We start from the raw sequence: 25,848 nt of genomic DNA, 5'->3' as shown, positions 1-25,848 counted from the left end.
GAGCTCCTGCTTCCGGACTTGGGAATCATCGTATTTATTTAATCAAAACTTCTACTTCGTCATTCGAAGACTTCATGCAGACAAACGATCGCTTTCTGACTGAAAAAATAAAGTGCAATAGTATCACAGGCTGGTGAATCACTTCACCTATTTTCCAGCCAAGGAAAAACTCTTCGTCGATGCAGATATAACCGGCAGCATCAAGCTCGTGCAGAGAGCAAAAAGGAAAAAAGAAGAATTACGGCTCGACGCTGGACAGCTTAGTAATTGAATCAAGTGCACCCATCTTGCTTTAAGGGGAGTTAAGAACCTCATTACCACCAAACGATACAAACATTTCTAACGTACAAACGGCTTGCAGGGATACATTGAATAAACGTTGCCACAAAAATTAACATGCATGCAAAAATACATTGAATGATTAACAACCAAGCCATCTCGGAGAATCATACGTTTATTCAAATGTAACATTGAAACACATAACGCTCTTACATACAAATTCATTGCTGTAATGAAAGAAAAACCCTAGAACTGGTACAAAAATTCGGATGCAAAATTATATTTTTTCATCAGTATGTAACATCATCTAACTTTACACTAACATTATTGATGCATTAATTCATTGCCTCTTTTGTTACCAGCGTTTCGTAACATTATAGGCATCATGTTTGAGGCTCTTCGTACAGTTGCATTAATTAATTAAATTATAACCTGTGTCGTGTCGTGCCAAATGAAAGTTTTGTCGTGCCAAATGAAAAAATAAATTAATCATATAAGAAAAAAAAACTATATCTTATCTAGAACAATGATATAAAGCAATTGATACGCACCTCTGTATTCACTTAAACAGTAAGTGACACTGTTTGAAAAGGAAAAATCTGATTCAAACTCCCCTAAAACAACAAAGCAGAACAAGAGAGAAGAATTGCAAGGATGCGAAATAAAATTGGCTTTCAGAAACGAATAACAAAAATTTATGAAAATATGGAAACTTTTTACGCCACTTCTTCAACAGTAGCTGTGACTTTACAGATGCATCATGGATAGCGTAAGAATACCGCACATTTCAGCGAGCAGCCAAAAAGACCGCGGTCGAGCAAAAACCCATAGGAGCAACAGCAGTAGTGGCAAACATGGACAGAAAAAAATAGTAGACATTTTGGAAACATCCTGTAAATTAGACAGCTAGCGTGATATATACTTTCGTGGGCATGCTTGCCGTGCCCTACCAAATCGTTCAAACCAGCCGCACTGAACCGGAACATGGAATACCCGACGAAAATAGTGCACAGATACCAGATTGTATGAGCCGTACGAAGGCAATTGCTTGAGATGTAATGCTGTAAGGGTGCCCATAACAAACTGTTTTCAGATCAAAAGATGCCATATTTAGTAAGCATACGTATTCCAAATAATAATTCTTGTGTTTTTCACTCTGTGATTCCTAAATATCTAAGCTTGCTTTTAAGCAATAAATAAATCGTTACTGTTTTCAATAATGTTCAAATCACTTTTAAGAAAATATATACTGAATGATGCTTAAATATTTCCTTGTTGCTATAATTTTTGAATTGAGTCAAGGGGCTAGAATGCTGCATGTGGATTGATTCCATTGTATGAAGCGTATACAGGGTGTTAGGGAGCTCATTTAAAATCCTTTAAGGGGTGATAGAGGACCCTATTTAATGGAAAAAATCCTTCTACGCATGCGGCTAAACTTTAACTACTACGGAGTTATTCTTTTTTTTCAGTTTTCGGTTATGTTTGTCTTCAACGAGGTCTAGCAGCAGAAGTATGATAGCTAGCTCACTTCTGCTGGTTTCGTTGGAAAGCTGAGAAAATCGTATCATCAATAGTGTAAAAAAAACGTCGAATTAGATAGAATTAGAAGCACCTAGAAAGTAAAAAATGTGAAATTAAATGTTTTTGAGAACAATTTTCTCTCTGAAATGTGTAATAAGCATGGGGTTTGTTGTTAACGAAATCAAACATTTAAGTCTACTCTACAAGTTGTTTTTTAACACCAAGCATCTTAGTCTTTCAGTTTAGCTGTTATTTCACCTTAAAAGCAATAATCTGCGTCTTCATTTAGGGTAGTAAGATTCACAATTTTCTGCTCCACTGTGTAACGAAACGTTTCGAGCATTGATCTAGGTGGCGCAAAGCGAATGAAGTTTGGCCTAGAGAAATTTGAAAAATCATCAAAATCGAGAATTTTATCTACAAATGATACCAAATCTACATCTACAGATGATACCGCTGAGTTATTTTTGGATTTTTAAAGGCCAAAATTCAATCGTTTTGTGCCACCCCATTTTAGGTCCGATTGAGCTGAAGTTTCGCACAGGGTGTTTTTCCGGACATGTGAACATTGTGTATAGGGTTTCTCAAAATAACTATTTTTTTGTGTACAAGACGTCAATGACGCGTCTATGTAAGCACAGTGGAGTAGAAAACTGTGAAATAGCAGCTTAATTAAAACTGAATTTTTTCAACAAATGACTCCTCTATCATTTCAAGTGAGCTCCCTAACACCCTGTAAACTTGTTTCCTTCAATAATGATGGTGTCGTATTCGACTAAAAACGCTCGAATCGGCATTGCTTTATTTGGGGCGAATATGCATACACACACACAAACGCAAATTAATTTAGTTTTTGTATCTGAGTCAATTGGTATATGTAACTTCACACTGGTTGACAGAAGTGAAAAAAAAAGGTTGCGTTAAAGTTCAAAACAGTTGCCCCTAAAAAGATTATAGCTGTTTTAACCATTCCTGTGAATTTTGATGTCCCTAGTTTGGTTAGAAGTACGTCAAAAGCCCCAGAGTAATTGCTCGCCGGGCTCGTCGCTTCTACATTGGTTCACAGTAAAACTCATTTAAGTCTTTGATAAAGTTATCTTTACTAATGACACCAAAATTCACAGCAATGGTTAAAAAGCTATAGTCTTTCATTTTTTCAAGTTTGAGCTCTAGGACAAAACCTGTGTTTACCAGTGTTATTTTTCGCATCAACTGAAAACCTGCTATTAAATTAAAACTACAGCTGAGGAACGCAAGAACCAAAAACTAAATGAACTTTGCCATCTGTTTGCTTTTCACCAAAAGTTGAATCGATTCATGATTCATGCGATTTATGATTCGTTCATGATTTTCGTAATAGGAGAAAATTCTTAGTTCTTTTCGAGGATCAAAAACCATCTTCCAATAGCAACCCTAAATTACTCAAGTTAAATAGAAGTCCCTATGCTTCAATAATAAATGTTGTAATTTTTCATTTATATGCTTTGATTTTGTTTTGTATGAATTGCCTACTAAATCAATCTGTAATGTGAGAAATTGTTGTCGTCAGTTTTGAAATCTATACTATTCGTAAAATGTTGTTTGATATTGAAAATTCATGAGCGTCATGTGTCATGAAGTCGAATTTCGGGAATTAATAAAACAAAAATGTTCTACAGAAAAAATAACTTGAAACAATACTTACAATCTACTGCTGCGACAAATCGCCGTAATTTTTTTGGATAATGTTTTTATATATTATACAGCAATGGAGCACAAATCAAGCGCCGCAAGCGAAAAATCACGGTTAAACTCTCACTGACTCTTCACTGGTTGTTATTCAAGATTACACTGTCTATGAGAATTTAATTTGCCTTTAGATAATTATCAGATAATTTCTTTGCGCCAGAATAAACGATTGAACGTGCTACACTCTCACAAACCTGAATTTTGTTTTGCTTTCTAATCACGCCCAATGTACCTACTCCAAACGTACAAATTGTATTCCGGACGCCCACCGACTGGCCGCTTTTCATAAACGTCACTATTACTGTAATTTCGAACTGTTTTTAGTTCTCGAAAATTTCAACTAACTTTACACAAGACAAGATCACATTTTTGAGCTTCAATTAAACAATGCAGTGCCTGGTTGTAATCCTAGTTGATTTGCGTTTTTGACTATGCAGGAAGTGGTGATGGTGGCAAATTTCATATCCGAAATCGGTTCAACAATAACGTGCAGATTTATAACACATGACAAGGGCAGCAAACATAATGCAGAGAACATAACGTATCCAGCAGAGTGAACATGACAACGCTTAAAACCAAGCACTAGCCTTAATGGCTACAAAGTATGGATACTCCTTAATATGATGGATAAAACACTACGGCTTTAAATCGCGTCTAGTACCGGCGACAGTCAGCACACGACTGATTCTTCTGTCTTTGAGGATGCTGTAGCCAGACTACCAGAGACGAACGCTATGCAACTTTTGCAGCATGATTGACTTCATAAGAATGAAAATCGGTACAGTATACAACTGGACACATGGAAGAGAGCCGCGAGAATTTTTGAGAGCTCACAGGACCTAATTACGGTTTCCCGCGTCGTTCCGACTCTCAATACTCTTTTTTATCACTATACTCTCAGCTTCGATGTAAAAACAGCTGGTTTTGTTGTCGCGATGATTTTTCCCACCCAACTCAAAAGCGCCGATTTGTGCTTCATGCCCTACGCAAATAAGAAACAGTAGGTTTTGCAACGAAAAGCAACCACGGATTCAACATGCCGCAGGCGCTCTCCAAATAAGCACGTAGTAATTTATGGTCTATAAAACTGTACAATCCCAGATAGAAAAGCTGAAATGCACCCTTGAATGCGCTTCTACTGCACAAAGCACATCATGATAAGAGCGGTTACCATTTGAAAGTTAATTAGCGGCTAATATTGTGTCAGTACGCTTGCCAGGGAGAATTTCAATTGGGTATGAATAAGATCTGTTTTAAACTGGTGCTTACGTTTTTTGTTGCTTGTAAGTGTGGAAACATTTTCAGAATATTTAAAGTTTTTTTTTTTTTCAACTTTAGTATACCATTTCAAGAATATTTCTTTTTCTATTCTGCATAATCTCTTTTTTTTTCAGGAAACCAATAACCACGCGTCTCCATAAACGTAACGAACAGTTGTGTAAGATGAGTGCGCGGAAAAATTAGCTGCGCGGAATTACTCGCAGTCAAGATAGTTATTATTCGCGTGTAAATCACTATTATAATTTGGTTATTTTAAGAAAAACCTAAGCTAGTATTGAATGATTTTTTTGAATTTAGGGTATCAGTATTATGCCTAATAAAACTAGAATTTAATTTTTCTTTTTTAATTTTTGATTATTTTTTCTTGCAATTTCTACAGATGGTGGAGAATTTTATCGGCTTATTAGCTTATTTGTAAAGAGAGTTCCACGTCAAATTGCGACACGGAAAAAAATTGTAGAAATTTATATAGCTGACCGATCCTTTTCAAACTTTCGGACAGTAAAATATAATACATATTAAGCTTTTCCCATAATTGTACCTAAGGCCCCTCTGGCTTTAATCCACTCATTACGTTTTGTACAATATCTTCCCGTAATATAATTTGATATGGAACACCCTTTTCTTGTGAAATAGACTTGCGGACGATGTCATACATAAACGAGAACGAGAAGGCGGAACGAGCGAGACCAGATGGAGCAGGATCTGCAGAGTACCGGGTGCCCGCGGAACTGGAGGCAGGCAGCCATGGACCGAGGAAATTGGCGAACCACGTTATGCAGGCCATGTCTTAGGACGTACGGCCATCTAAGTAAGTAAGTAAGTAAGTCATACATAAAATTCTTTCAAAATCTTTCCTCGGAAAACTAAGTCTTTAACCAAATTTCTTCACTCTAAAGTCAGAAGATAATGTGGTGGAAATTTTAGGTTGTCTGTTTCTGCTGCAATTTGTCAAAACAACAAATATGATTGCTGTTAGCCGATGATTATTCTCTACAATGCGGGGTTTTTATTTTCGTTTTATATTCTTATTACCGAAGTTAATGGTCAAAACGATAAATTTATTTCGATCTATCAGTACAAAACAGCAAAAATATAATAATCTTCATATATTAAAAGATGCGGAAAATCAGTATTCGTCTGGCAAGCATAATTTATACGTGCAACCAGCTAACTTTCCTGTTCCATCACAATGACACATGTTGCACTGATATTTGAAATTCGAGTATGGTGCGCATGAGAATCCTGATGCGCCTGGTTGAATTAAAGACCGAGGAATATCGTCATCCGACGATCGCTTGAATTTGTTGGGCGAAACACCTTGCTCGACGTTAGAAAAGCAGAACCTCAATGTGCAGGCAGCGATTCCTGTTTCTGTGCAAAAACAATCATTACATCCGTCGGCACTCTTGAAGGAGGTTCCAGGAACACATTTTTTCTCAACAGCTCGTTTTAGTCGAGCAAAAGTTTCTTGAATGACATCTCGCTTATCTCTGGGCTTGCAAGCTTTCCGAGTGCAGAACCAACCAATTCCGTTAGCAGCACATTTGCAGCGATTACAATCCTGAAAAAAATGGGTTTTCGAAAGTTTTTCTACTGACTCTACTTCTACTAATTAGTGAACTTACCTCCATCTTCACCTCGTTGGGTGTACACACCTGACCATTGGTTTGCAGATGTTCTTCTTCTTTTTCACCGACATCACTGTTAGTAGTCGCAGCCAGTTGCGCTTTTGGATCATCCCCTTGTCCCTCTTCTACACAAAACTTTCTGGTACATGACATTATCTTTCCATCCGCAGAGCATCTACACATGTTGCAGTCTACCATAAAGTCGGTTCCCGGTTCGCATTTTTGTCCATCTTGAAGTGCGAAAACTGCAAGAAAAAAAATACGAATAGAAAACAAAAGTCAGTTTCCAGGAGCAAACACAAAACAATGATTTTAGGTAGACGTAGCAATACTCAGAGGGAGAGATATGCGAAGAGAATGTTGTGAGCCAAACGAACATCTCAAAATCCGAGCCAAACGAACAAGAAAGGTAACACATTGAAAGGTATCGCAATCAGGTACAATAAAGGATATTTTATATTCAACACGTTTATCGTGTTCTATTTTTAAACAATGAATTGGGAATGTTTCAAAATTGTTTTATCACAGTGATTTTAACTGGTAGTTCACAAACCTTTTGTATGGTAAACAAAATAAAAATCAGTTATGGTGAAAGTATATAACATTAAACATAAACATAAACTTTAACACCTTCACGGTTTTTGTGATGCATTTTATTATTTCCCAGGACTTTCATCGACACCGGGTCGAATGAAAAAGTTAGTCAATATTGCGCTTTGAGAAGAAATCTGGCACCTCTGACACGCGAAACCTAGTTGCCAAATCGGCGGTTATTTTCATCGCTTATTTCTCTCTCTGAGTATCTCTAGGTAGACGCGTTCCTTCGCCAGGCTAGGCACTGTGATCGCCTGCTATGGCTTTGTATACAAACGAATACAGCCACCATTCATTAAGAACAGAAAACCATGCCAACTGTTAGGTGATAAGGCGATAAGCCATACTCTAGTGAATTACATATACGATGACCCAAATGAACATCGTTGTCTACACTCATAGCGCATGTAATCATCGAGGCAAAACTCGGGTTTGGTTAAACCATAAGACGAACGAAGTTGGGGACGAAGAGAATGCACCATAATCAGCAAATACTCACTCGATTGGAGGCTATTGCTGAGTCGTGAACTTGACCTTTAACACCAGGCCACACTTGTGCCGACATTAGCCTGTTTGAGTAACCATCTAACGAGGACCTCGCGCATTTTTAAATGCGTTTTGGACGGTTCAGGCGTTTTTTAATCCTATCGTTCAAGGCGAATAAGTACGATAATTTACTAATAAGTATTTTAATCTACTGGTAGTTTTAACTTTGATGTTTTGACGCATGAATATGGCCATTTTGATAATTTTAATATTTTCAGGCAGTCGCTGCGGACCAATATTATTAGGACAACCAGAAGCATCAAATTCATATTTTATGATGCCTATTGCTTGGTCCTAGCAAACGATTAACATGAAAATAAAAAAAAAGATTGCTAATGGCATTCTTTTAATTTCCTTTCACTAATGTATACTTGTTTGAATTTAAACTAATCGTCAACTAACAGGCAAAGTTAAATAAAAACGTCAAATATTGCATTTAGACTAAAGCCAAAATAAGTATGACGGAGAAGTAGTAAACTTTTCACACCTCCTGTACATAGCCGGATTTAGAGGGGGGAGAGGTTCAGGAGGCCATGGCCCCCGAGCCCCCACAAAACTTCACTTCCCATGAGGTATGACTCATGACTAAATACAAAAAAATAAGAATCAAAAAAATGTCGTGACACTTCAATATAACTAAAATTTAAATAAAACTATTCCTTCTATAACATTCCCTTGATAAATATTTTTGTATGAAATATTCCTTTATTGAAATTTAGACAGCTGAGAAGGGGCCCCCACAAGTTACTTGGCACCCGGGCCCCCAAAATGTTAAATCCGGCTCTGCTGTAGCTAATAAATTCATTCAACAGTCTGTCCGAGTTTTGTAATTTGATAGATTGAATCTACTCTTAACTAAATTGTAATTATTATAACAGACAGCAACACTTCACTCTCGCTAAATCCTGTTAGTAAAAATTTTGCGAAATTCTAATTGAAAATTTCAACAAAAATATTAAAAGCAGTAAACGAATCGTGTCAGTATCACTAGTATAACACCTGTACATTCCAATTATCGTAGTCTATATAGTATAGTGTATATTTATTATGTATATTGTAACAATACATATATCTCATGTTTGCTGAAGGTCAGGTATTTCGTAAACATCAAGTTAATAATTTAAAATATTTCCCAAAGTTAACTATCAGCACTGTTGTGAAAACCAGTTTTGGAGTTACGACATTATTTCTACAGATTTGGGAGAAGCAACAAAATCTTTATAGGTATTTCTAATATCATACAGAAAAGTCCTCAAAATTCGATACTCTGCATATTTAAATAGCAGAATACTGAATTTAGGACTCTTGACATGAACATAATTCATCTTCCAAATCGATGTCTCATTCGTTATGAATGAATTCAACCACGTTTTCATAACTGGTCTCGAAAAAAAATGCATACAATTACATTTCATACCTCCAACGGTGATAATCGTCGCAAATAAAAGTAATGATCTCAACATTTCGTAGCAGGCAGCTTATCCACTGGCAGTAATTTTTCACACTCTAGCTAAAATACCTAGGTCTGCTATGACACTAAAAAACAGTCGCTCAACCTCCACTATACTTAATCACTTCCGATGTGAGACACTTTTTTACTAGTTTACAACTGCTGCGATAGTTACTCTCGAACCGTTTGAAATTTTATTGAACTTTTTTCTCACAGCCGGCTTAGTTTCTCTGTAGACGTGGATCCTCTCCGTGGCACAACACGCGGCCAACTGATTTGGTGATCCGGCGGTTCAATTCATTTAAATACTTCATCAACACGGTTTGCTTGCGCCTGTTAGCGTGGTCAAAGGTGGTGCTACTATACTGAACGACAAAATCAGTACAGAGAGAAGAAATAAATATTAGTATTCAAGCAAAGTTAATTCTCTGCGATCCATATTGTGAACGATCGTAATGCAGGAAACAACTGCCATGTGAATTTCTTCGCGAAACTTTACTGCGGCGGCAGAGCATACATTGCTTCTGATTATCGTCATCACACTCATCTTCGCCTTATCAGCTGACGAATTTGAATTTTCTTGCATTCTGCGGTGCTAAGCCGGTAACTATCAATCAGCATTTACAATACCAATTCGGAGCAAATCAATGATTAAATTAAACAATATGTTGAGTTTTGCATTTATTTATTTTTTTAATAATATTTGGATAATTAAAAATTAGACATTGAAACATAGCAATCAAAATAGAAAAACAAAGTAGTAATAACAACTAAAAACACATAAAAATAAACTGAAATCCCCTTATTTCATATATTTTTTTATTATCCCATTTAGTACCTACCATTCATCACGACCACACCGCTGTCGCAATATTTCAAGATCCTTCCATCAAAAATTTTCCAGCTAAACGATATTTACTCGGGTGAATTCGCGCAACGCTAAGCTGGAATTCCCACCGTTCGCCATCTGCTGAACGCGATCGTTAAAAACCACCGGCAAACAATCATATTTACATGCTGGCACATCTTGCACCTCCATCCCTCATTCTTCAACACACTCTGTAGACTTCGGAGTTTTTCAAAGGTACGACTCTAAAACGTTTATCACCCATTGTTTATTCATTACCGTGGTTCAATGAATCCACTTAAATTAACGTAATTATGCACAAAAAATCTATGCACAATCAGAATGCTAATTTAACATAATCGATGAGATATTATACAGGTATGCAGTTTTGAAGTCACTAAAGTCATTAAATTTTAAATCATTTTTTTGCATCACACTAACGACGTCTCTCAGTAAATTGTCACTTAAATAAGCGCGAAAGGTGCTGCTCTGTCTACTAACAGTGTCAGGTCAGAAATCACTTCTTTCACCACACAGAGACGGGCGGAAGAAAAAAAATCCCCAGGCCTTTCTTGATATATGATCGAAACCTTGGTTTTTACGGTCGTCAGAGAGAAAAAATATTTGTTAAGCCTCAGCGTCATAACTGAGATAGACTGCAAATATTGACGATATTGAAAAAAACTTTCCAATGCGTCTTTTGCGACTACGTATGTTATTAACTAAAAATATGTATATGTCATACTGCTTTTTGATTTGTATAGAAAAATTACTCTAGTTTTCAATACTGCCATTCTTCGCAAAGTTATCCCAGTTTCTACGAAGTTTCCCATTAACATGAGACAACTTTGCGTAGAACGGTAGTCTAGAGGTATAAAGTAAATTTCGTAAGTATGAAATGGTTAAACTTTTTATTTATTTTGCAGATATCTTTAAACTTTTATTTCGCGCAAGTTTATAAGGACACTTTACAATATGATTTTCCCAAAAACCGTTTTAATCAGTTCTACCTTAGTTATTCCGTCCCGGACCACCACCTTGACGCTGACCCTGCGGTCCTTCTCCACCAGGACCGCGCTGTTCATTGTTTTGATCGTTCGAGCCACCTTGTTGCTGAGCGGCCCTAGAGATTCTAGAAAATCCAGCGTTTTGTAACTCAGTCTGATCGAGGTTCTCATCATGGTCGTCGTGGCATTTACAAAAACCCTTGTAACATATGGGAAAATGAAGTGAAAGCTTTAATTAATGGATGAATAGTTTAGAAGTATTTACCACTAGTAGAACGGCGCACATCAATCCCAGCATCATTATTGTTAGATTTTTCATTTTGAAAGTTTGATTTAAAGAACGTTGATTCTCAATACGAATTGAGGTTCAACCTGCTATATTTGATGACCAGACGATCCTATTTATAGTCAAGGAATTGACCATGTGTCACTCCGTTAGTACTGGCAATAACTAATTACGATAATTTCAATGCGATTTCCTGTTGAGATACTGTGGACTGTAAATAATGGTAGAAATAGATCAAACACATTTTAAAGATTGATGAGATGGGAGTGTTAATTTATTCTCGCTTATTTTCCGTCGGCCTAATTCCGTCAGTACTGTGCCAATCACCGACGTCCGAGGAGGTTGCTACTCCACAAGGTCCCTAACTACCGATTTGTTGAATCATAAACCAGCGTCAACGTTACTACTCCCCCTTGTGATGGAAGGCGTGATTCGATATTTGTTTTCTAAAAACGGCTAGACCTAGGTCATATTGGGTTGGTTATAAGTTAATCACGGTGCCCCAAATCATCGACACTTATCTCAGCGTTGGGTTCGTGAGCCCAGACCACCAGGATGATTAGCGGAAACGTCACCATCTACGGCACAACGACGCTTTCAGCTATGAGAGTGGTACCCCTTTTATGTTGCAATGTGCGGTATTATCTTCACTAATCAACAGCAGTTAAAATAATGTACAGACTTGTTAGAGTTTAAGATACATACGCAAAAACCTAATTTCAATAAAAAACTGGACTCAAATCATAAAACACCAGGCCGTTGTAGTTCATTTGTTAATCACATTTGCACACAATAAATGGAAGTAAACCAAAGCTTCGAGATAACATCCCGATGTAGGAACATAACCTGGCATAGATCTTATAACCAACATGCAAATGTAACATTATTGTGCATAAATCTGAGAGATTGAATTTTGCAACAAAGACAACAAAGGTAATCTTCACGAAAGTCTAAACAAGGATGGCAGAAGCTGCATTTTTTTATCTCACGCGAATTTTTTTAAGTTTCCGCGAAAAAAACTCTAGTCTCTTTCAACTCTTAACATAAAACTCATCAAAAATATTTCCTATATTTTTGTGTTGAAGTTAATTCATAAGAAAAACAACGGAAACCTATAATAAAATACATTTATTTCCAACTTACTACAGATCTTACATAATATACCACATTCATTTACTTTGCTTTTTATAAATAATAAATAGCATTCATATCACAACCAAAATACGATCGAAAACTAACTCAGTTTTCAACTTTTTTGCTAAAACTTTTATACATTTCTCTGAAACACAATTATGCTTCAAAATATCTTCAATTCAAACTCCTGTACTCATCTAATACCTCTGTATTCGATTCTTTTGAGTATAACAAGCTTAGTAATCGTCACATGTTTAGCCTAGATCAATACCTTAAACGTCAGGAAAAATATCAGCTATTCAGATTCGCACTAGAATTATTAATTTTCTTTTAGGAATACGACTAATGGAATGCTGCTAATTAACTGAAATCACTGGAATACTTATTTTAAGACAACTTAAAGTAAATAATGAGCAACCGCATTGTAACAGTACTGAACAATAGTTACTTTCTATTGCATATACAGTTATAGGATTTTTAAAATACGATATAGACAACTTAGTAACTCTTATCTGAAAGTTTCCCAAACTAGAGATATACACCTGACCTACCAAATCAAACCTTGTATGGTGTTGGTTGATTCCAAAAATTTTACGGCAAGAATTACTTTTTCGTAAGGCACTCAAGGATTTTGTTTTTGTTTTTGGTGATATATATTCTTATCGTGTCAATCAATCTCATCGACTGCTCCAAGCGGCGTAGCGTAGTTTTGGCTTATGAGAGTTTTCTCAAATTTCCTGTAGAGAGAGCATAGATCCATTATGAGTTTTTTGTTCCTCAAGAATTTTCGTAAGCGTTCTGAAAACGTTGTCTGGCAAATGATCCAATAGCATACGAGGCATAACCTTCAACTCCATGAAGTCCTCTGCCGTGGCCCAACGCATCTCGAAAGTTGGTCCACCCGTATTAGTTTTTCTGTAATAGTTCATGAACAAAAAACCATCAAATTTTTCTTTAATGTATAAATGCCTACTTCTCCAGCTCTGTTTTCTTACGCCTCACAATATGTAAGATTCTTCCTCCTGTAAAAAGTCGTGTTTTGGCAAATCTACGTTTAGAGATTTCACTTGAAAGTAACCCTCCTTCCTACAACAATAATATGGAAACATTTAGAATAAACTTTGATTCAGTTCTTTGTGCAAACTAGATGCTTACAACAGCAGCCACAGTTTGAATGGGCCGTTCGTTTAAAAGCGGACTCTGGCCAGTTTTTTTCGTTATTTCCGTTACATCATGCCATGTGGTCTCCAAATCCCTTGATGGTACACCAAACAGTGCATAACCGAAACCGTTCAACATTATTCGCCACTGTAACATAAATGTAATGCTTAATTGCATGCAATGTTTCATTCAACGTGGTAACTTGTATTCAAAAATTGCGTAGCTTTAGTAAAACTTCACTGTGTAATAAATTTTAAATATTACTACCTACTGTAGTAACAAGCATCGTTCATATGATTTAAGTGAACCATGGAGATTTTAATGCACGGAAGATAAAAAAAAACTAAAAGATACTAGATAAACAACCTACTTTTGGCAGTTTGCAAGCTCGTATTGTTTCAATCACACTGGTTCGCAGATTTTCGATGGAGTCAACGCCTAAACGCATGACAAAATCATCACCCACGCCGATAGTGAAAGCGTATCCTTCCGTGTACCGTGCAGCGTCGCGACTAAGTAGTCCAGCTGGAGTTGCAAAGGCATACACACGCAGATCCGGAAACCGGCTACGTAGCTTCGCCGCCAGCAAGATGGAAACTCCTGCTCCTAAGCTGTGTCCTGTAAGAACCAATGTATATTCTGGATAGGTATTGAAAACCCGATCTAGCATATTTCCTTCCCGCAGCCGCTTGAGCATACAGTCGACTCCGGCAACCATTCCACGATGAGCGGAAGTGTCCGGAGGCATCCCTGGAGCATCAAATCGTTCAGCATTAGCGACTAAATCTGTGAACACGTCCCGCATCGATAGACTTCCTCTGATTGATATAACGATGCTCTTGGTACTGTGATCCGCCAACACACAAAATGGTAGCTAACCGAATCGGAGAAGAACATTGTATTAGTATAAGAATGCAACCTATTAGGAAATGGAATTTTTCAATTATATTTTACGAGATTTTGGCTGCTATATAAGTAACAACCTTTGTTTACCTTCACACAGATCGTATACTATGGAGTGGATTTCTATTTTTCTATTCGGACTACAGGCAGTCTATTGCTTCGGGAATGGTGAGCAAACGATTATATTTTACGTGATTAGACTTGCTATTCAACATACTCACTAACACTGTACGTAATAAATTTTAGAACATGCAGTAGCCTCGATCAACTACAAGCAACATTCGACAATCTTTCAACTAGATGGTAACAAAGGTCCTGTATTGCGGCAAACATCCTGTATCTGTGACGGGGTGATTTTTATAGAAAAGAATCCAGCTCCGAATTCCAGATATTCTTTACCTCTTGACTGTCATTGTCAAGACTGCGAAGCATTTGAATTGAATGACCACAACGAACCTACATTCGTTTGCCCAAACAACCAACGAAACAGTAAGGCTCAAGAGCCATCAAATTTGAACTATGATCAAAGTCATAGATATTCAGAAATGTCAGATTTTGGTAAAGATCAAAGGAGTACCGATTCATTTCAACACATATTTCGCAAGAAACGATCTGCTTTCAACTGGGAAAGCTTTCTAGAAAAAATTTCTATCATGGGAAGCCATGACAGTACGTACAACAAAAAAACTGGAGCCTACTTCCACTACAACTATGGAAATAACATGGGGTCTGGTAGTAATACTTATACAACCTCTACCACTGCAGAAGCCTGAACTATTTTGCGTTAAATTTGGTACAGTTTGCCGTGGGAAAGCATTGCAACTTAAAATGCGTTTTAATAGATATAATTCAAAAATCAAAATTTGTATGTGTTCCTGGATAATTTCAACAAATAATAATAAATTGAAACCATAATTAGCAATGATTACATTTAAAGAAAAATCTATTCATTCACATTGAACTTCAGACTAAGAAAACAAAACCTACTAATTTGCCGAAAAGAATTATTTATTTAAAACATGTAAAAACACGAAAACGCGACAAGAACTGTCAAGAGTAATTTTCCAAAAACCGGCCCCTAATAAATCACTTGCCGGTACTAACTAACTACAAAAGCGGACGCTCAAATTTTATTTCAAAACAAAACATATCAACGACAAAGCAGCATTTTGGAATTCATTCAACGAAATGATAAGAAAACTGCTCAAACGGTGAAATCAGTTTTAATTTGCAAACAAGTTATACAACCTTCTTATCAATAGTGGAGAACAAGAACTATTAGACCTGGGTGATAGTCACTTTTTACTATAAAAAGCACCAACTAACTCGAACAATCATTCAGAACTTTTTGAAGAACGCTGCAGTGCTACAATCCTCAACGAAATGAATAAAGTTACAAATATTGTCATGTTTCTATTTTTGTTCGCTGCAATCGTTGTAAGTGGTCGTTCACTAGAAGATAATTTTGGAAAACTACAAGTTATCCCTCCAGCAGCAGATATTATGGAAGGTTTGCTTTCAATATGTTGTCTATCAATTTCATTCTATTTTTTTTTTGTTCTGATAGAGAACTCAAACGCACCGGATAATATGAACGAACAAACCTGGAACGACTACATGAAAGTGCGGAATTCAAAATTTCTCGGGGTAGATAATGGATCGGATAAGCAGTAAAATTTACGTTTTCCCTATACTTTTGTGTGATGAATAATAAAATATGTTATAAGAAAAAAGTGTACCTCAAACACGTGATTTTTAAACGATGCATGCAAGACGTCTTCGCTTCGTACTCGTGACGTATATCGAACACCGGACACGTGGCATAGGCAACAGTTGTCATCAATGATGATTTGAGGTTTTCGTCTGCAAATATCGGTTATTATGGAATTATTGTTCCTACCAGCATAATGTGTCAACTTACCGGAAACATGCGCAACACGTCATTTTCGGAACTAACCGATACGGTCCAGTACAGCAGTGCATATAGCAAACCATAGGCCAGCCATAGGCAGCCAATGCAAACCGCAAAAAGTGACGAGCATTTTTTATAGTCATCCACGATGGAGAAGTGGCAAACACCCTAGTGATATCTGTAGAATATCTTGGTCCATCGTCGTTCAACATTCGTATCCTCCGCATTTCTCTGGTTTCTCGCTTCTGCCGAACACGCAGTAAAACACATCCTGCCATGATATCTGATGGAACTAAGTCTGTTCCCCGAAAAAGGGCACTTAGTAGACTGGCTACCTGTGTGAATGCTTCGTGACCGAATTCGTCTTTTCGCAGGCAGCAGAATGCCCAGCGGAATCTCCGGAACCACAATTTTGATACTTTTCTGTGAATCGCTGACTCCGTCGGGCCATTATCATTGCTATCTCTACCGTTTTTATATTTTGCTGAACCTAGCGGGTCGAATACTATAGCTAAACCGAAAATAATGAGCGCAAATACTACCCAGTTGAATAGTACAATAGCTGTAACGAAAGTTGAAAACACAAACAGAACGTCAGATGAGGTCAAGTCACATGTCTAGATAATTCTAGTAATTATAAACAGAACTAGTAGGTATCTTTTGCTTGTTATGGATGTCACAAAATGACATTAATCTAATTGCATCAGATAATACTTAGTAAAAAAAAAATTATTTGGCCGACTCTGATGACTGCACATGAATTTAGAAAAATTTCTAAAAATATTTCTCAAAGTTGTAAAAAAAGAAGATTCACAAAATAAATTAAATCTATAGACAAAAGTCAATAAACCCGAGTTCTGTTAAGTAATCATGCAAACACGAAATATGTCGAAATAGTTTACTGTAACTATTATTGATTTATTCATTTACTCACCTTCAATCACAGTACGAGTAATTTTGTCTTCACTCTTACACTCAATTGTCCCACAAAAAGCCCACATTGTGCCAAAAATGTTCAGTCCAGTTTCTGGCAGGATCAGCAAAATTCTGCAATGAAATTCTCGGCATTAAATCTTACTATAAGACAGCATAATGAGTCGGTAGTAAACATACTTTATCACCAGAAGTGGTGCTACCATCGAACGTTTCTGCACCTCGGTAATGCTACCCTGGGCACTTCGATTCACCAAAAGTACCAATAGAACTATATTTACACTAATTAACACTAGGGTTCCCACTAGGTAGACACGAACAGCTAACCCGGCCTGTTCATCGCACTCCGCGGTCACGCTCCAGTACGTCGACGTTACGCATGATATCAGCCCGAGCCTGCGAATGAAATTGAAATGTATCTATATATAAAGTTGCTACTCATTAGATCGCCAGTGAAGTACACGATGGGAAAGTCAAATTCAACGCAAGGTGAGAGTGAGCCCAACAGTGAAAACGGTTATCATTATTAATTTGAATGAGAAGGAAAATAGCGGTAATTGCCGTGGGTGGCCATCACTTACCATACGATGCGGAACACGATCTCGAACAGACACGGAAACACAAGGTCGTCCGACGCGGCTAACCATTTCCGGCCGAACAAACGCAGCGCTGGCATGACCTGCAACAGTAAAAAGCTAGTGGATAAAATATGCAACCGATGATTACCTATACAGAATGCGAACCGAAGTTTCTAATACAAATATCGTTTGAGGGAAGGTCAGAATGATTCTTGACCTACCCGCCTTTCGCTGAGTTGCATTTTTTAATTGCTTCACAAGGGCAAAAAAGCGTACTTGTGAAATAATGAAGATAATACATCATGGCTTATTATTATCTCCCACCTCCGAAATCTGAAAATATTGATTAGATTAATCACATCACACGAGTAACGTTTGCACTTGTTTTAATCGTATATACTTCAACTGGAAGATTATGTTAAGGTTATGATGGACTGACTTTACTTGTTTTGTATTTAAACGTGGTTTTCTCTAGTGTTCGCAATAATGCAGTTTATAAATAGTTATAGTATAAATTGGTTATTTATCATTTAAAAACTTTTTGAAATACAGTGTGATATGTCCCCAACAACTTAAGTAAACGAATCTCCTTAGGAAACTGTACGCTTAGACTGGTGTGTGTAGTGTCACTGAGCGTAAAATCAAATGCACTTTTATTGCAACAACAATCGTGGGAAATGCAATTGAGATTTGCTATTGTCTACAAAATATGAAATCTATTGTAACAAATAACAAATTTTCAAAACCAGACATTCAAATAGCTCTACGCAGTCTCTTGTTGAATTTTAGCCGAGAGCAGATATAACAAATTATTTCATAAATCTTGTGCATATCTCCAAGTTTTGACATCTTGAAACTTACAGTCCACACTTCCTTTCAGTTAAATAATAATCTGTGTCTCTGAGAGCGCTGTGATATGACGCCTCAGGTTATTCAACAAAAGCGATTGGAACCCTGACCATGGTAGAGTGCGGTGATCATGGCATTTTTAAGGTTGTTACACTTATACTCAGTGTCATATATGTTAAATGAACTGTGTGGTAATAAGAAAGAAATAAAATGTGCTTCATGTGTAACTTTTAAGTTCTTCACATGTTTGTTATGGTCAATAGAAAAAAAATAAATGTAATTAGCGCGATAGATAAAATTATTTATCGAATTATGCGTTATAGACAAAAATCATGCGAATGGATAACACGTTCATTAAAATCAGTGATAATTGCTTTTCATGTAGCTCAATCTAAATGGCTGTGCTGAGTAAAGTTGAAGAGGATCGAGGTGAACCGGAATATATGCACCCGACTGTTGCGAATGAAGAGTGAGAATATATAATGAAATTGCATAAATCAGTTGATGAGAAAATGAGGCTGACTGTTTTTGCCTGCCTTTTGCTTAACGAAAGATAGCACGCAACCGCGCTCTATCAAACCGATTCTCACAGGGCTCGGAACAGTTGCTCGCGTATTTTTTTTGTTGTTGCTACAAACAGAATCTAGGTTTTAGAAAATAATAATAAAAGGTTAATAAGTGTATTTTTTTGAAAAAATGCATAACAAAAAAACAAACTTGTTCCAAGCATAAGTTGGCCTATATTATCATTATTGAATAGTATAGGTTGTTATCATTAATCAAACTAACTCAGAACTATCGATAGTTTTGAATTGCATTGTGCATGTGCAAGCATAACAAAATGGCAGCAAATTGAAAACTGTAAATCGCATCACGAACGCAGAATATGTTATTGTCAAAGAGAAGCATGCAAACCGTAGGTTGCACATCCACTCCTAATATCATTGATTCAATTGCCGCTCGCTAACGGCGCGTTTAACCTTTCGCGGAAACCCATAAAAGTGCAAACTACATCTTGCGTGGCACCCAGCATCCAATGTAGTACTTCTTTACACGTCAAATGCATTGAGGCATGCTTGAAAATCACTCCTGCTGTATAACATAGAATCATAAAATCCACATTGATTTGTTCATAAAACCGGTAGTAGTCTTATTGCATCCGACAACTCGCTTAGTAGGCACGTCCTTGAGTAGTTTCTGCTGTTACAATTGCTACCACTTGGCTATTTTTCCAGTGGCGTAGGCAAGGTAAAATCTACAACGTAAGGAGCAATTCGTCAATGTGAATTTCAAAAATATGCTAGTTATATTACTTTACCTATGCCACAACAGCATAAAACTCGCCTTTTGGCGAATGGTTGAGCTTAATAGCACCTGGCTAACTCCATAGAGCATGAAACCTAAGTACGTCTTACACTTCCAATAATTTGCAGAATCTACACTAGCGAAACAAGTTTAGAACCGTTGCACAGCAGCCTAGAATGTTGGGCCGATTAGATCAGAACCCAGTTTGTGTCACTGCTGCGTGTGGACGTTGTGCAATTTGTGCCAATACTGAGTACAGCAGATTTCCACACCTGATCGACGTTTACCGTACTGCAGCTCCGTAGTGAATAGTAGATACACATGTTTTTGCGACCGGCATGTGTCTCGGAATTTCAGCTGTACACCCTGACCTCAACTGACCGACTCAACGAAGCTGCAGTGAATGTGCAAAGTAAAACGAAATGATCCCCCTTCGCAGCTATACACCAAGTGAGTAACTATTTCTTCTAGAGCTAAATCAAACTGTGTCACTAATGATAATTATCAATTTGAAAAAAATTCTAAAAATTGACGAAGTTGAAAACATCCAGCTGTCATATAGGAGCTCAGCCACGCGCAATCGATAATGAGCAATGCAGTGACTATTTGATAATCACATGCACTTTTTCGCGGAAATGTGATTCCACGTTTATATTCAGGTAATAATTCACGTGCGCTTCCATCGTCATAGGTTGATCTTCAACCTAACGCGATGCTGTCAACACTAGCAACTCTAACGCAAGTGTGTTTTTCCGTAATGGAAAACGAGCTAGTGGAAAGGTTTATCAATTAACTATACATGACGACAGAGCTCCATCAAAGAGTTATATTACTTCCGGGACGAATTCTAGCTGAGACTTAATTTACTTAAGTTAATGTAGCCTATAAATAATTTATAAAATGTAATTGATACGTTAAACAGTCGTTTTTCGAAATTTAAATGAAGAACCGATTTGTTTTTTAACAAAAATTGATAATTTCAATTTGAATTCGTTTTTAGCATGACTTTCTTGTTGTTGTATACTTGGTTCAAACTTTATTAGTTTGTTAGAAAAAACTGACACATAAATGAGAAAAATAACAAGAAGATGGATGGTGTTAGAAGCTATGAAGTGTTGGGGGACTCCCTTTTACATATAAATTGTTTCCCATGAACAACTACTTATTATCCACTGGGTTTCCCACATCAGATAAACCACCCAGTGAACTATACTTTATCACCCGTCGTCTTTTCAATTCGATCTATTTTTTAAGTGTAGATTGGAGCAATTGATTCAAAGACATGGTAGTAGTAACAAGTTCAAAACAATGGATGCAACTAAAATTCCGAAAGTAAAGCTATTGGATTAGATGCATCACCGAGATATCAGCCAGTGAAGATTAGCTGTGTCATCGTCGAAGTTGTAAATGACCAGATACGTACTAAACACTACCTGAAAAATAAATAACTATAACAGGAATCAACGGTTGCTCTACTTTCATTATACGCAAACGAAGGAAACATTTACCAATCGTATGGGTTAAAAAATTATTTTGTTTACCAATCCGGTACTTACGGACATTGTCGAGACCAATTGATGGTAAATTTTAGTCACGCTTCATTAGTAGAGGCATGAGTATTTCAGTAAAACTGCTTTTTGTTATTGGCTACCATGAGCGATGCCGTGTTCGGCAGTATCAATAAACCCTCTTATCTGTTCCAAAAGTGATCAAAAATGATACCACCATACCGTGACGATAAAAACGTGATGGGCAATCATTCTTGTTTTACAAACGAATGCCATGTTCTATAGTTAGCAAAATGGAAACGTTGTAATGTGTACAAAAAACTGGTAAGGTGAAAAAAACGACGCTTGTGCTTCCAAAGTGAAACATTACACTGGTCAACAGCGGTGCACTCCAGAAGTTCAAACGGGAAAAAAATGAAAGATTATAGCTATTCAACCACTCCTGTGAACTTTGGTGTCCCTACCAAGTCAACATTTCCATACGCATACTCGTGTTCCGTTTGAAATATCCGTACTAATATATATCAAACAAACTCGCATTAGATGCACGACAAAAGCATATACGTACTGTTTTGGAGGGGATATATCGTTGGTTTCGTGCAACAGTGGCACAACTCAAATTTTTGCAGTTTTGAGTTTTTAATGGCAAACAATGCCAAATATTGTTAAGTTTCATCCCAAGAAACCCCGTTACAAAATTCCCAAAATATCCAGAGTTATGAGTAGAAGTGCCTTTGCTGCACAAACCGAAATTTCTCTATAAAGTTAGCAAAAATAAGGTTTGAACTTGTAAAACCTAATACATACCTAATGTACCTAAAAGTATTAGATAAGTATTGGAACTCTTGAATTTAATCGATATACGATAATATCCGACTGAAAGCGATTTTTCTCATTCTATCTTTCGATTCTAAGCCAAAAATCGTAAATCAATCAGGTTTCGGCATGAAATACGATTTAACACTATCTCTGCGGATGATAATTAGCATTGTATACGATTTTGATTTCGTAAATTGTTACGATTATTTTCGTTCATTTATATACGATACTATGTTGACTGGGTAGCCACTAATTTTTTCAGAGACTTAAATGAATTTTCTCGTTGACATAACGTTGAAGCGACGAACCCGTCGAATTACACTGCGAACTCTCTGCGAACTCTCACGTAAGCTGAGGCGGTTTGGCAATGGCTAGGGGCACCAAAATTCATAGGAATGGTTATAGCTATAATCCTTCATTTTTTTCCGATTTGAGCTTTTTGAGTGCACTTTTTTTGTCATTTTGTCAACCAGTGTTATGTACATTGTAGTATTATTTACATTGATATACATTGTAATCAAAAACGAAAAACGTGAGCGAATGTTAACAAAACTTGGAAAACATTAGTTATAGTTCAATCGTCACATTCTACTGATTATAAAAAGTAAAACCTATCCCTACTGATACTAACAGTCGCTCCCGTTCCGAAATCCGACCAAACGACGATTAGCCTGTCACACCAATATTGTATCTCTAGACCAACTTGAGTGAAGGTTATCTACTGATTGTGTGCAGGAGATAATTCGAGATTTTGTTATCGAAAAAGGCTCAGTCACCTAATCCCCTTGAATTTTGAAATTATTAAATCATGAAAGCAAAGGCCAGCTGACTTTGGAATATACGCTAATTATGACGAAAGATAAGTACTGTGTTATTGCTGTAGCAACAACTTGTTATTTTCAGGTGAACTATAAATTGATGTATTTTCCCAAAAAGATCAATACATTTCGTTGAAGCACGATGACAAAAAAATGTCCAAGAAAACATAGTAAAATATGCTCATTATTTATGAATACATAGATGCACCAGTTGACCGATTTCTAATATACGTTTAAGATTAGTAGCAATTGAAGTAAACAATCCAAACTGTAGTGTCAAATTTCAATCAATACTTTTTTTACAACCAGTATTATTGAAATCGAATGGCGAGACACTGCGTGTTTTCCAAGATTTGAACAGAATTGAATCGGGACATTATATCAATGTAAAAAACTGAAGTTATTCATTTCAGTGTACTTAAATGCATGAAGAGATAAACAACGTAGAAACATTGATAACGCCAAGCACATGTCTGAATTATCGATAACAATGGTTAACACAGGTTTCACCCTAGAGCTCAAATTGAAAAAAAAAATGAAAATTTATAGCCATTTAACCCTTCCTGTGTCTCTAGAAAGATAATGTTTTCATAGACTTAAAAGAGTTTTTTCGCAACCCTACGTAGAAGCGACGAACCCGGCGAGCAATTACTTTGCGGACTTTTGACGCACTTTTAACCAAACTTCACAGGAATGGTTGAAAAGCTAGCAACTTTTTTGTCATTTTGTCGACTAGTGTAATTAGCAGTGTTGACAGATATTATGGAACCGAGTGCAATAAACCAACCCTATGGCATCGTGCCATGTTTCAAGGGCTAACGGCTCAACACATGTGTAAAAAAGATAGCGTATCATTGCCACTTTTCATACACCTTTATTTGATAGATGACAGCGGGCATAAATGAGTTTGAGCCCAGGACATGAGTTATTGTCATTTTCTGTAATTCGGTATAGGGATGTCAATAGCTCGCAATAAACGTATCCAAACGCAAACAAATTTATCAGCAAATCGAATTGTTAATTTTCATCTCATCATCGCACCTTCAAACATTAGTTTAGAGCTATAGCGATTTAAATTCATTTAAAATTAAGATTATGTCTATGGAAACGAAAAGTATATTTGTTTGACACGGTCACGGACAGAAAGAATGAACGTTGTTTGTTTGACACTTAATTTTAAACGATAGTTTTAGTCTATACCCCGCAGAAAAAAGTCAGCAAAGTATGTTTAAACTTTATACCATCTTATTTATTTTGAATCTATTCGTCACATATATTTTTCGTCTTTCCAAAACAGCCAAAATAAAAAAAAACTGTTGAAAAATAACAGCATTAAACATAACAATGTGAGCTAAGGTAAAAACAGGGTTTTGACCATAACTTATAATTTTCGGGGTATTTGAAAAACTTCAAGTAAACGCGCAAGTAACACTTGACTAAAGCTACAACCCACACAAAGTCACATCAAAAGTTCTTGCATTTTTGCATCATTTGTAGCACCGTGAAATAACTGTGCGATAGAAGCCAAAAATTCTGGTTTTATTAAAAAATATATAACTTAGCCAAATATCAACCGATTTCTACAAAACTACTTTCGTTTGATTCGGAATTGAATATACTTTTGAAATTATAGTATATTTGTGGTTACAAAAATTGACGGCAAATTTCAAATTAAATTGAAAAAATTAGATTTAAACTCAAATAACTCAACATATTTTATTGATATTAGTAAAAAACTGTATATATTTTAAAAGCTCTATTTGTTTCCTTTCTAAAACTGCTTGAATATTGAAAATCGGTTGATAAATGACTGAGTTAAAAAATATTATATGCGCTGAGGTCCAAAAAACCGTATTTTGACCATAACTTCAGATTTGGGGATGTTTGGAAAATTTCTAGTATGAGCGAATGTTATACTCAACAAGACCTACAACCTACACTTGGTTACTTCAAAAGTTCTTGCATTTTTTTTTTTCATTTGTAGCACAGTGTTATGTTTCCAAAAGATCGAATACCCTCTTATACTGTCCACAGATACATCTTTCGGTTGCTACATACAACCATCATAAGTGCTTATGTGGTCTGCTGAAGAGCATAACTGAACCTTCTTTTATATGTATGTAGTTAGATAATTAGGTAAAGCAAAAACTGGGATGTCAGAAATATGAAATGAAATTTCCGCATTGAAGTTAGGTAATCAGGTTCTTTGGTTGTTTTTGTGCTGTACCGAATCTAGAGCTTTAAAAGGAAGTTTGAATAACCATGAAATATGATTACCGGCGTCTTTACTGGGTCACCGATCAGCCGTAGTAAGCGGCGACCAAGCAGACGCCTAAGGTATTTAATATTAATTTTTTTATCTTCCAAGAATCATCAATCAGAATGGTTCATTTTGCATGAAGTATGTAAAAACAGTTCCTGGTCAACTTCGAAACAATTCGCATATCTTATTCAATATAATTTTTAATTGTTTTGGTAAAGCTGCAGGAGTCCATTTTACCCCGTGTGCTTATTAAGCCTCTAATCCTCTTACAAACAATTTTCCTACGAACAACCAACTACACAAATCCACTCAGCTTACACACGAAACAAAACACAAAGTTCTTACCTTTGGAAATAGTTAAACCGTACTGCTACGCGAAAACCACAGCCACAGGTACTACCGGACGCTTTTGATTGCTGTTGACAACCGTTGAAATTAAGCTACATTGCCTGCACATTTCGATATTGCGTGGGTCACCCAGTCGGTTCCTCA

The 25,848-nt window shown here is 36.6% G+C and overlaps 4 protein-coding genes and 2 long non-coding RNA genes across 9 annotated transcripts in view; 3 read left to right on the top strand and 3 right to left on the bottom strand.

Moving 5' to 3' along the window:
- The window catches only part of LOC129725001 (5-hydroxytryptamine receptor 1D), a 36,229-nt gene extending 31,986 nt beyond the window's left edge, over window positions 1–4,243 (bottom strand). For both annotated transcript variants that reach the window (XM_055680362.1, XM_055680364.1), the window contains exon 1: window positions 3,488–4,243. The gene's annotated coding sequence lies outside the window, so the exon portion shown is untranslated. The remainder of the gene's footprint in view (window positions 1–3,487) is intronic.
- A 1,020-nt stretch (window positions 4,244–5,263) lies between these two features.
- LOC129725002 (uncharacterized) overlaps window positions 5,264–25,848 on the top strand; it is a 54,983-nt gene continuing 34,398 nt past the window's right edge. Inside the window, exon 1 of the mRNA XM_055680365.1 lies at window positions 5,264–5,623. Coding sequence (XP_055536340.1) covers window positions 5,506–5,623 — 118 coding nt within the window. The 5' untranslated portion in view covers window positions 5,264–5,505. The remainder of the gene's footprint in view (window positions 5,624–25,848) is intronic.
- On the bottom strand, window positions 5,853–9,141 carry LOC129725003 (U-reduvitoxin-Pr21-like). The gene is made up of 3 exons (XM_055680366.1): window positions 9,001–9,141; window positions 6,441–6,688; window positions 5,853–6,376 (listed from the first exon to the last, which is right to left on the bottom strand). The coding sequence occupies exons 1-3, from the start codon at window positions 9,044–9,046 to the stop codon at window positions 5,942–5,944; spliced, it is 729 nt and encodes a 242-aa protein (XP_055536341.1). The 5' UTR covers window positions 9,047–9,141; the 3' UTR covers window positions 5,853–5,941.
- Window positions 9,305–11,959, top strand: LOC129725006 (uncharacterized). 2 transcript variants are annotated; one of them, XR_008727997.1, is made up of 3 exons: window positions 9,305–9,636; window positions 9,869–10,117; window positions 10,807–11,959. It is a non-coding gene; the product is annotated as an uncharacterized LOC129725006 (long non-coding RNA). The 2 variants fall into 2 exon arrangements; XR_008727998.1 differs by having other exon boundaries at window positions 11,486–11,945.
- On the bottom strand, window positions 12,287–25,841 carry LOC129724999 (diacylglycerol lipase-beta-like). 2 transcript variants are annotated; one of them, XM_055680357.1, is made up of 10 exons: window positions 25,702–25,841; window positions 17,798–17,895; window positions 17,397–17,612; window positions 17,218–17,330; window positions 16,293–16,845; window positions 16,111–16,234; window positions 13,839–14,342; window positions 13,463–13,615; window positions 13,281–13,393; window positions 12,287–13,222 (listed from the first exon to the last, which is right to left on the bottom strand). In XM_055680357.1, exons 2-10 carry the CDS (start codon window positions 17,890–17,892, stop codon window positions 13,036–13,038), a joined length of 2,058 nt encoding a protein of 685 aa, XP_055536332.1. In that variant the 5' UTR covers window positions 17,893–17,895; window positions 25,702–25,841; the 3' UTR covers window positions 12,287–13,035. The 2 variants fall into 2 exon arrangements, with proteins under 2 accessions (XP_055536332.1, XP_055536333.1); XM_055680358.1 differs by lacking the exon at window positions 25,702–25,841 and adding an exon at window positions 17,960–19,405.
- LOC129725005 (uncharacterized) lies at window positions 14,082–16,447 on the top strand. The gene is made up of 3 exons (XR_008727996.1): window positions 14,082–14,539; window positions 14,618–15,881; window positions 15,939–16,447. It is a non-coding gene; the product is annotated as an uncharacterized LOC129725005 (long non-coding RNA).

This window comes from Wyeomyia smithii, chromosome 2 (assembly GCF_029784165.1).
Source record: "Wyeomyia smithii strain HCP4-BCI-WySm-NY-G18 chromosome 2, ASM2978416v1, whole genome shotgun sequence".
Classification (NCBI taxonomy): domain Eukaryota; kingdom Metazoa; phylum Arthropoda; class Insecta; order Diptera; family Culicidae; genus Wyeomyia; species Wyeomyia smithii.
Note: the sequence above shows the minus strand (reverse complement) of the source record. Positions and strands in the feature narration are given on the sequence as shown.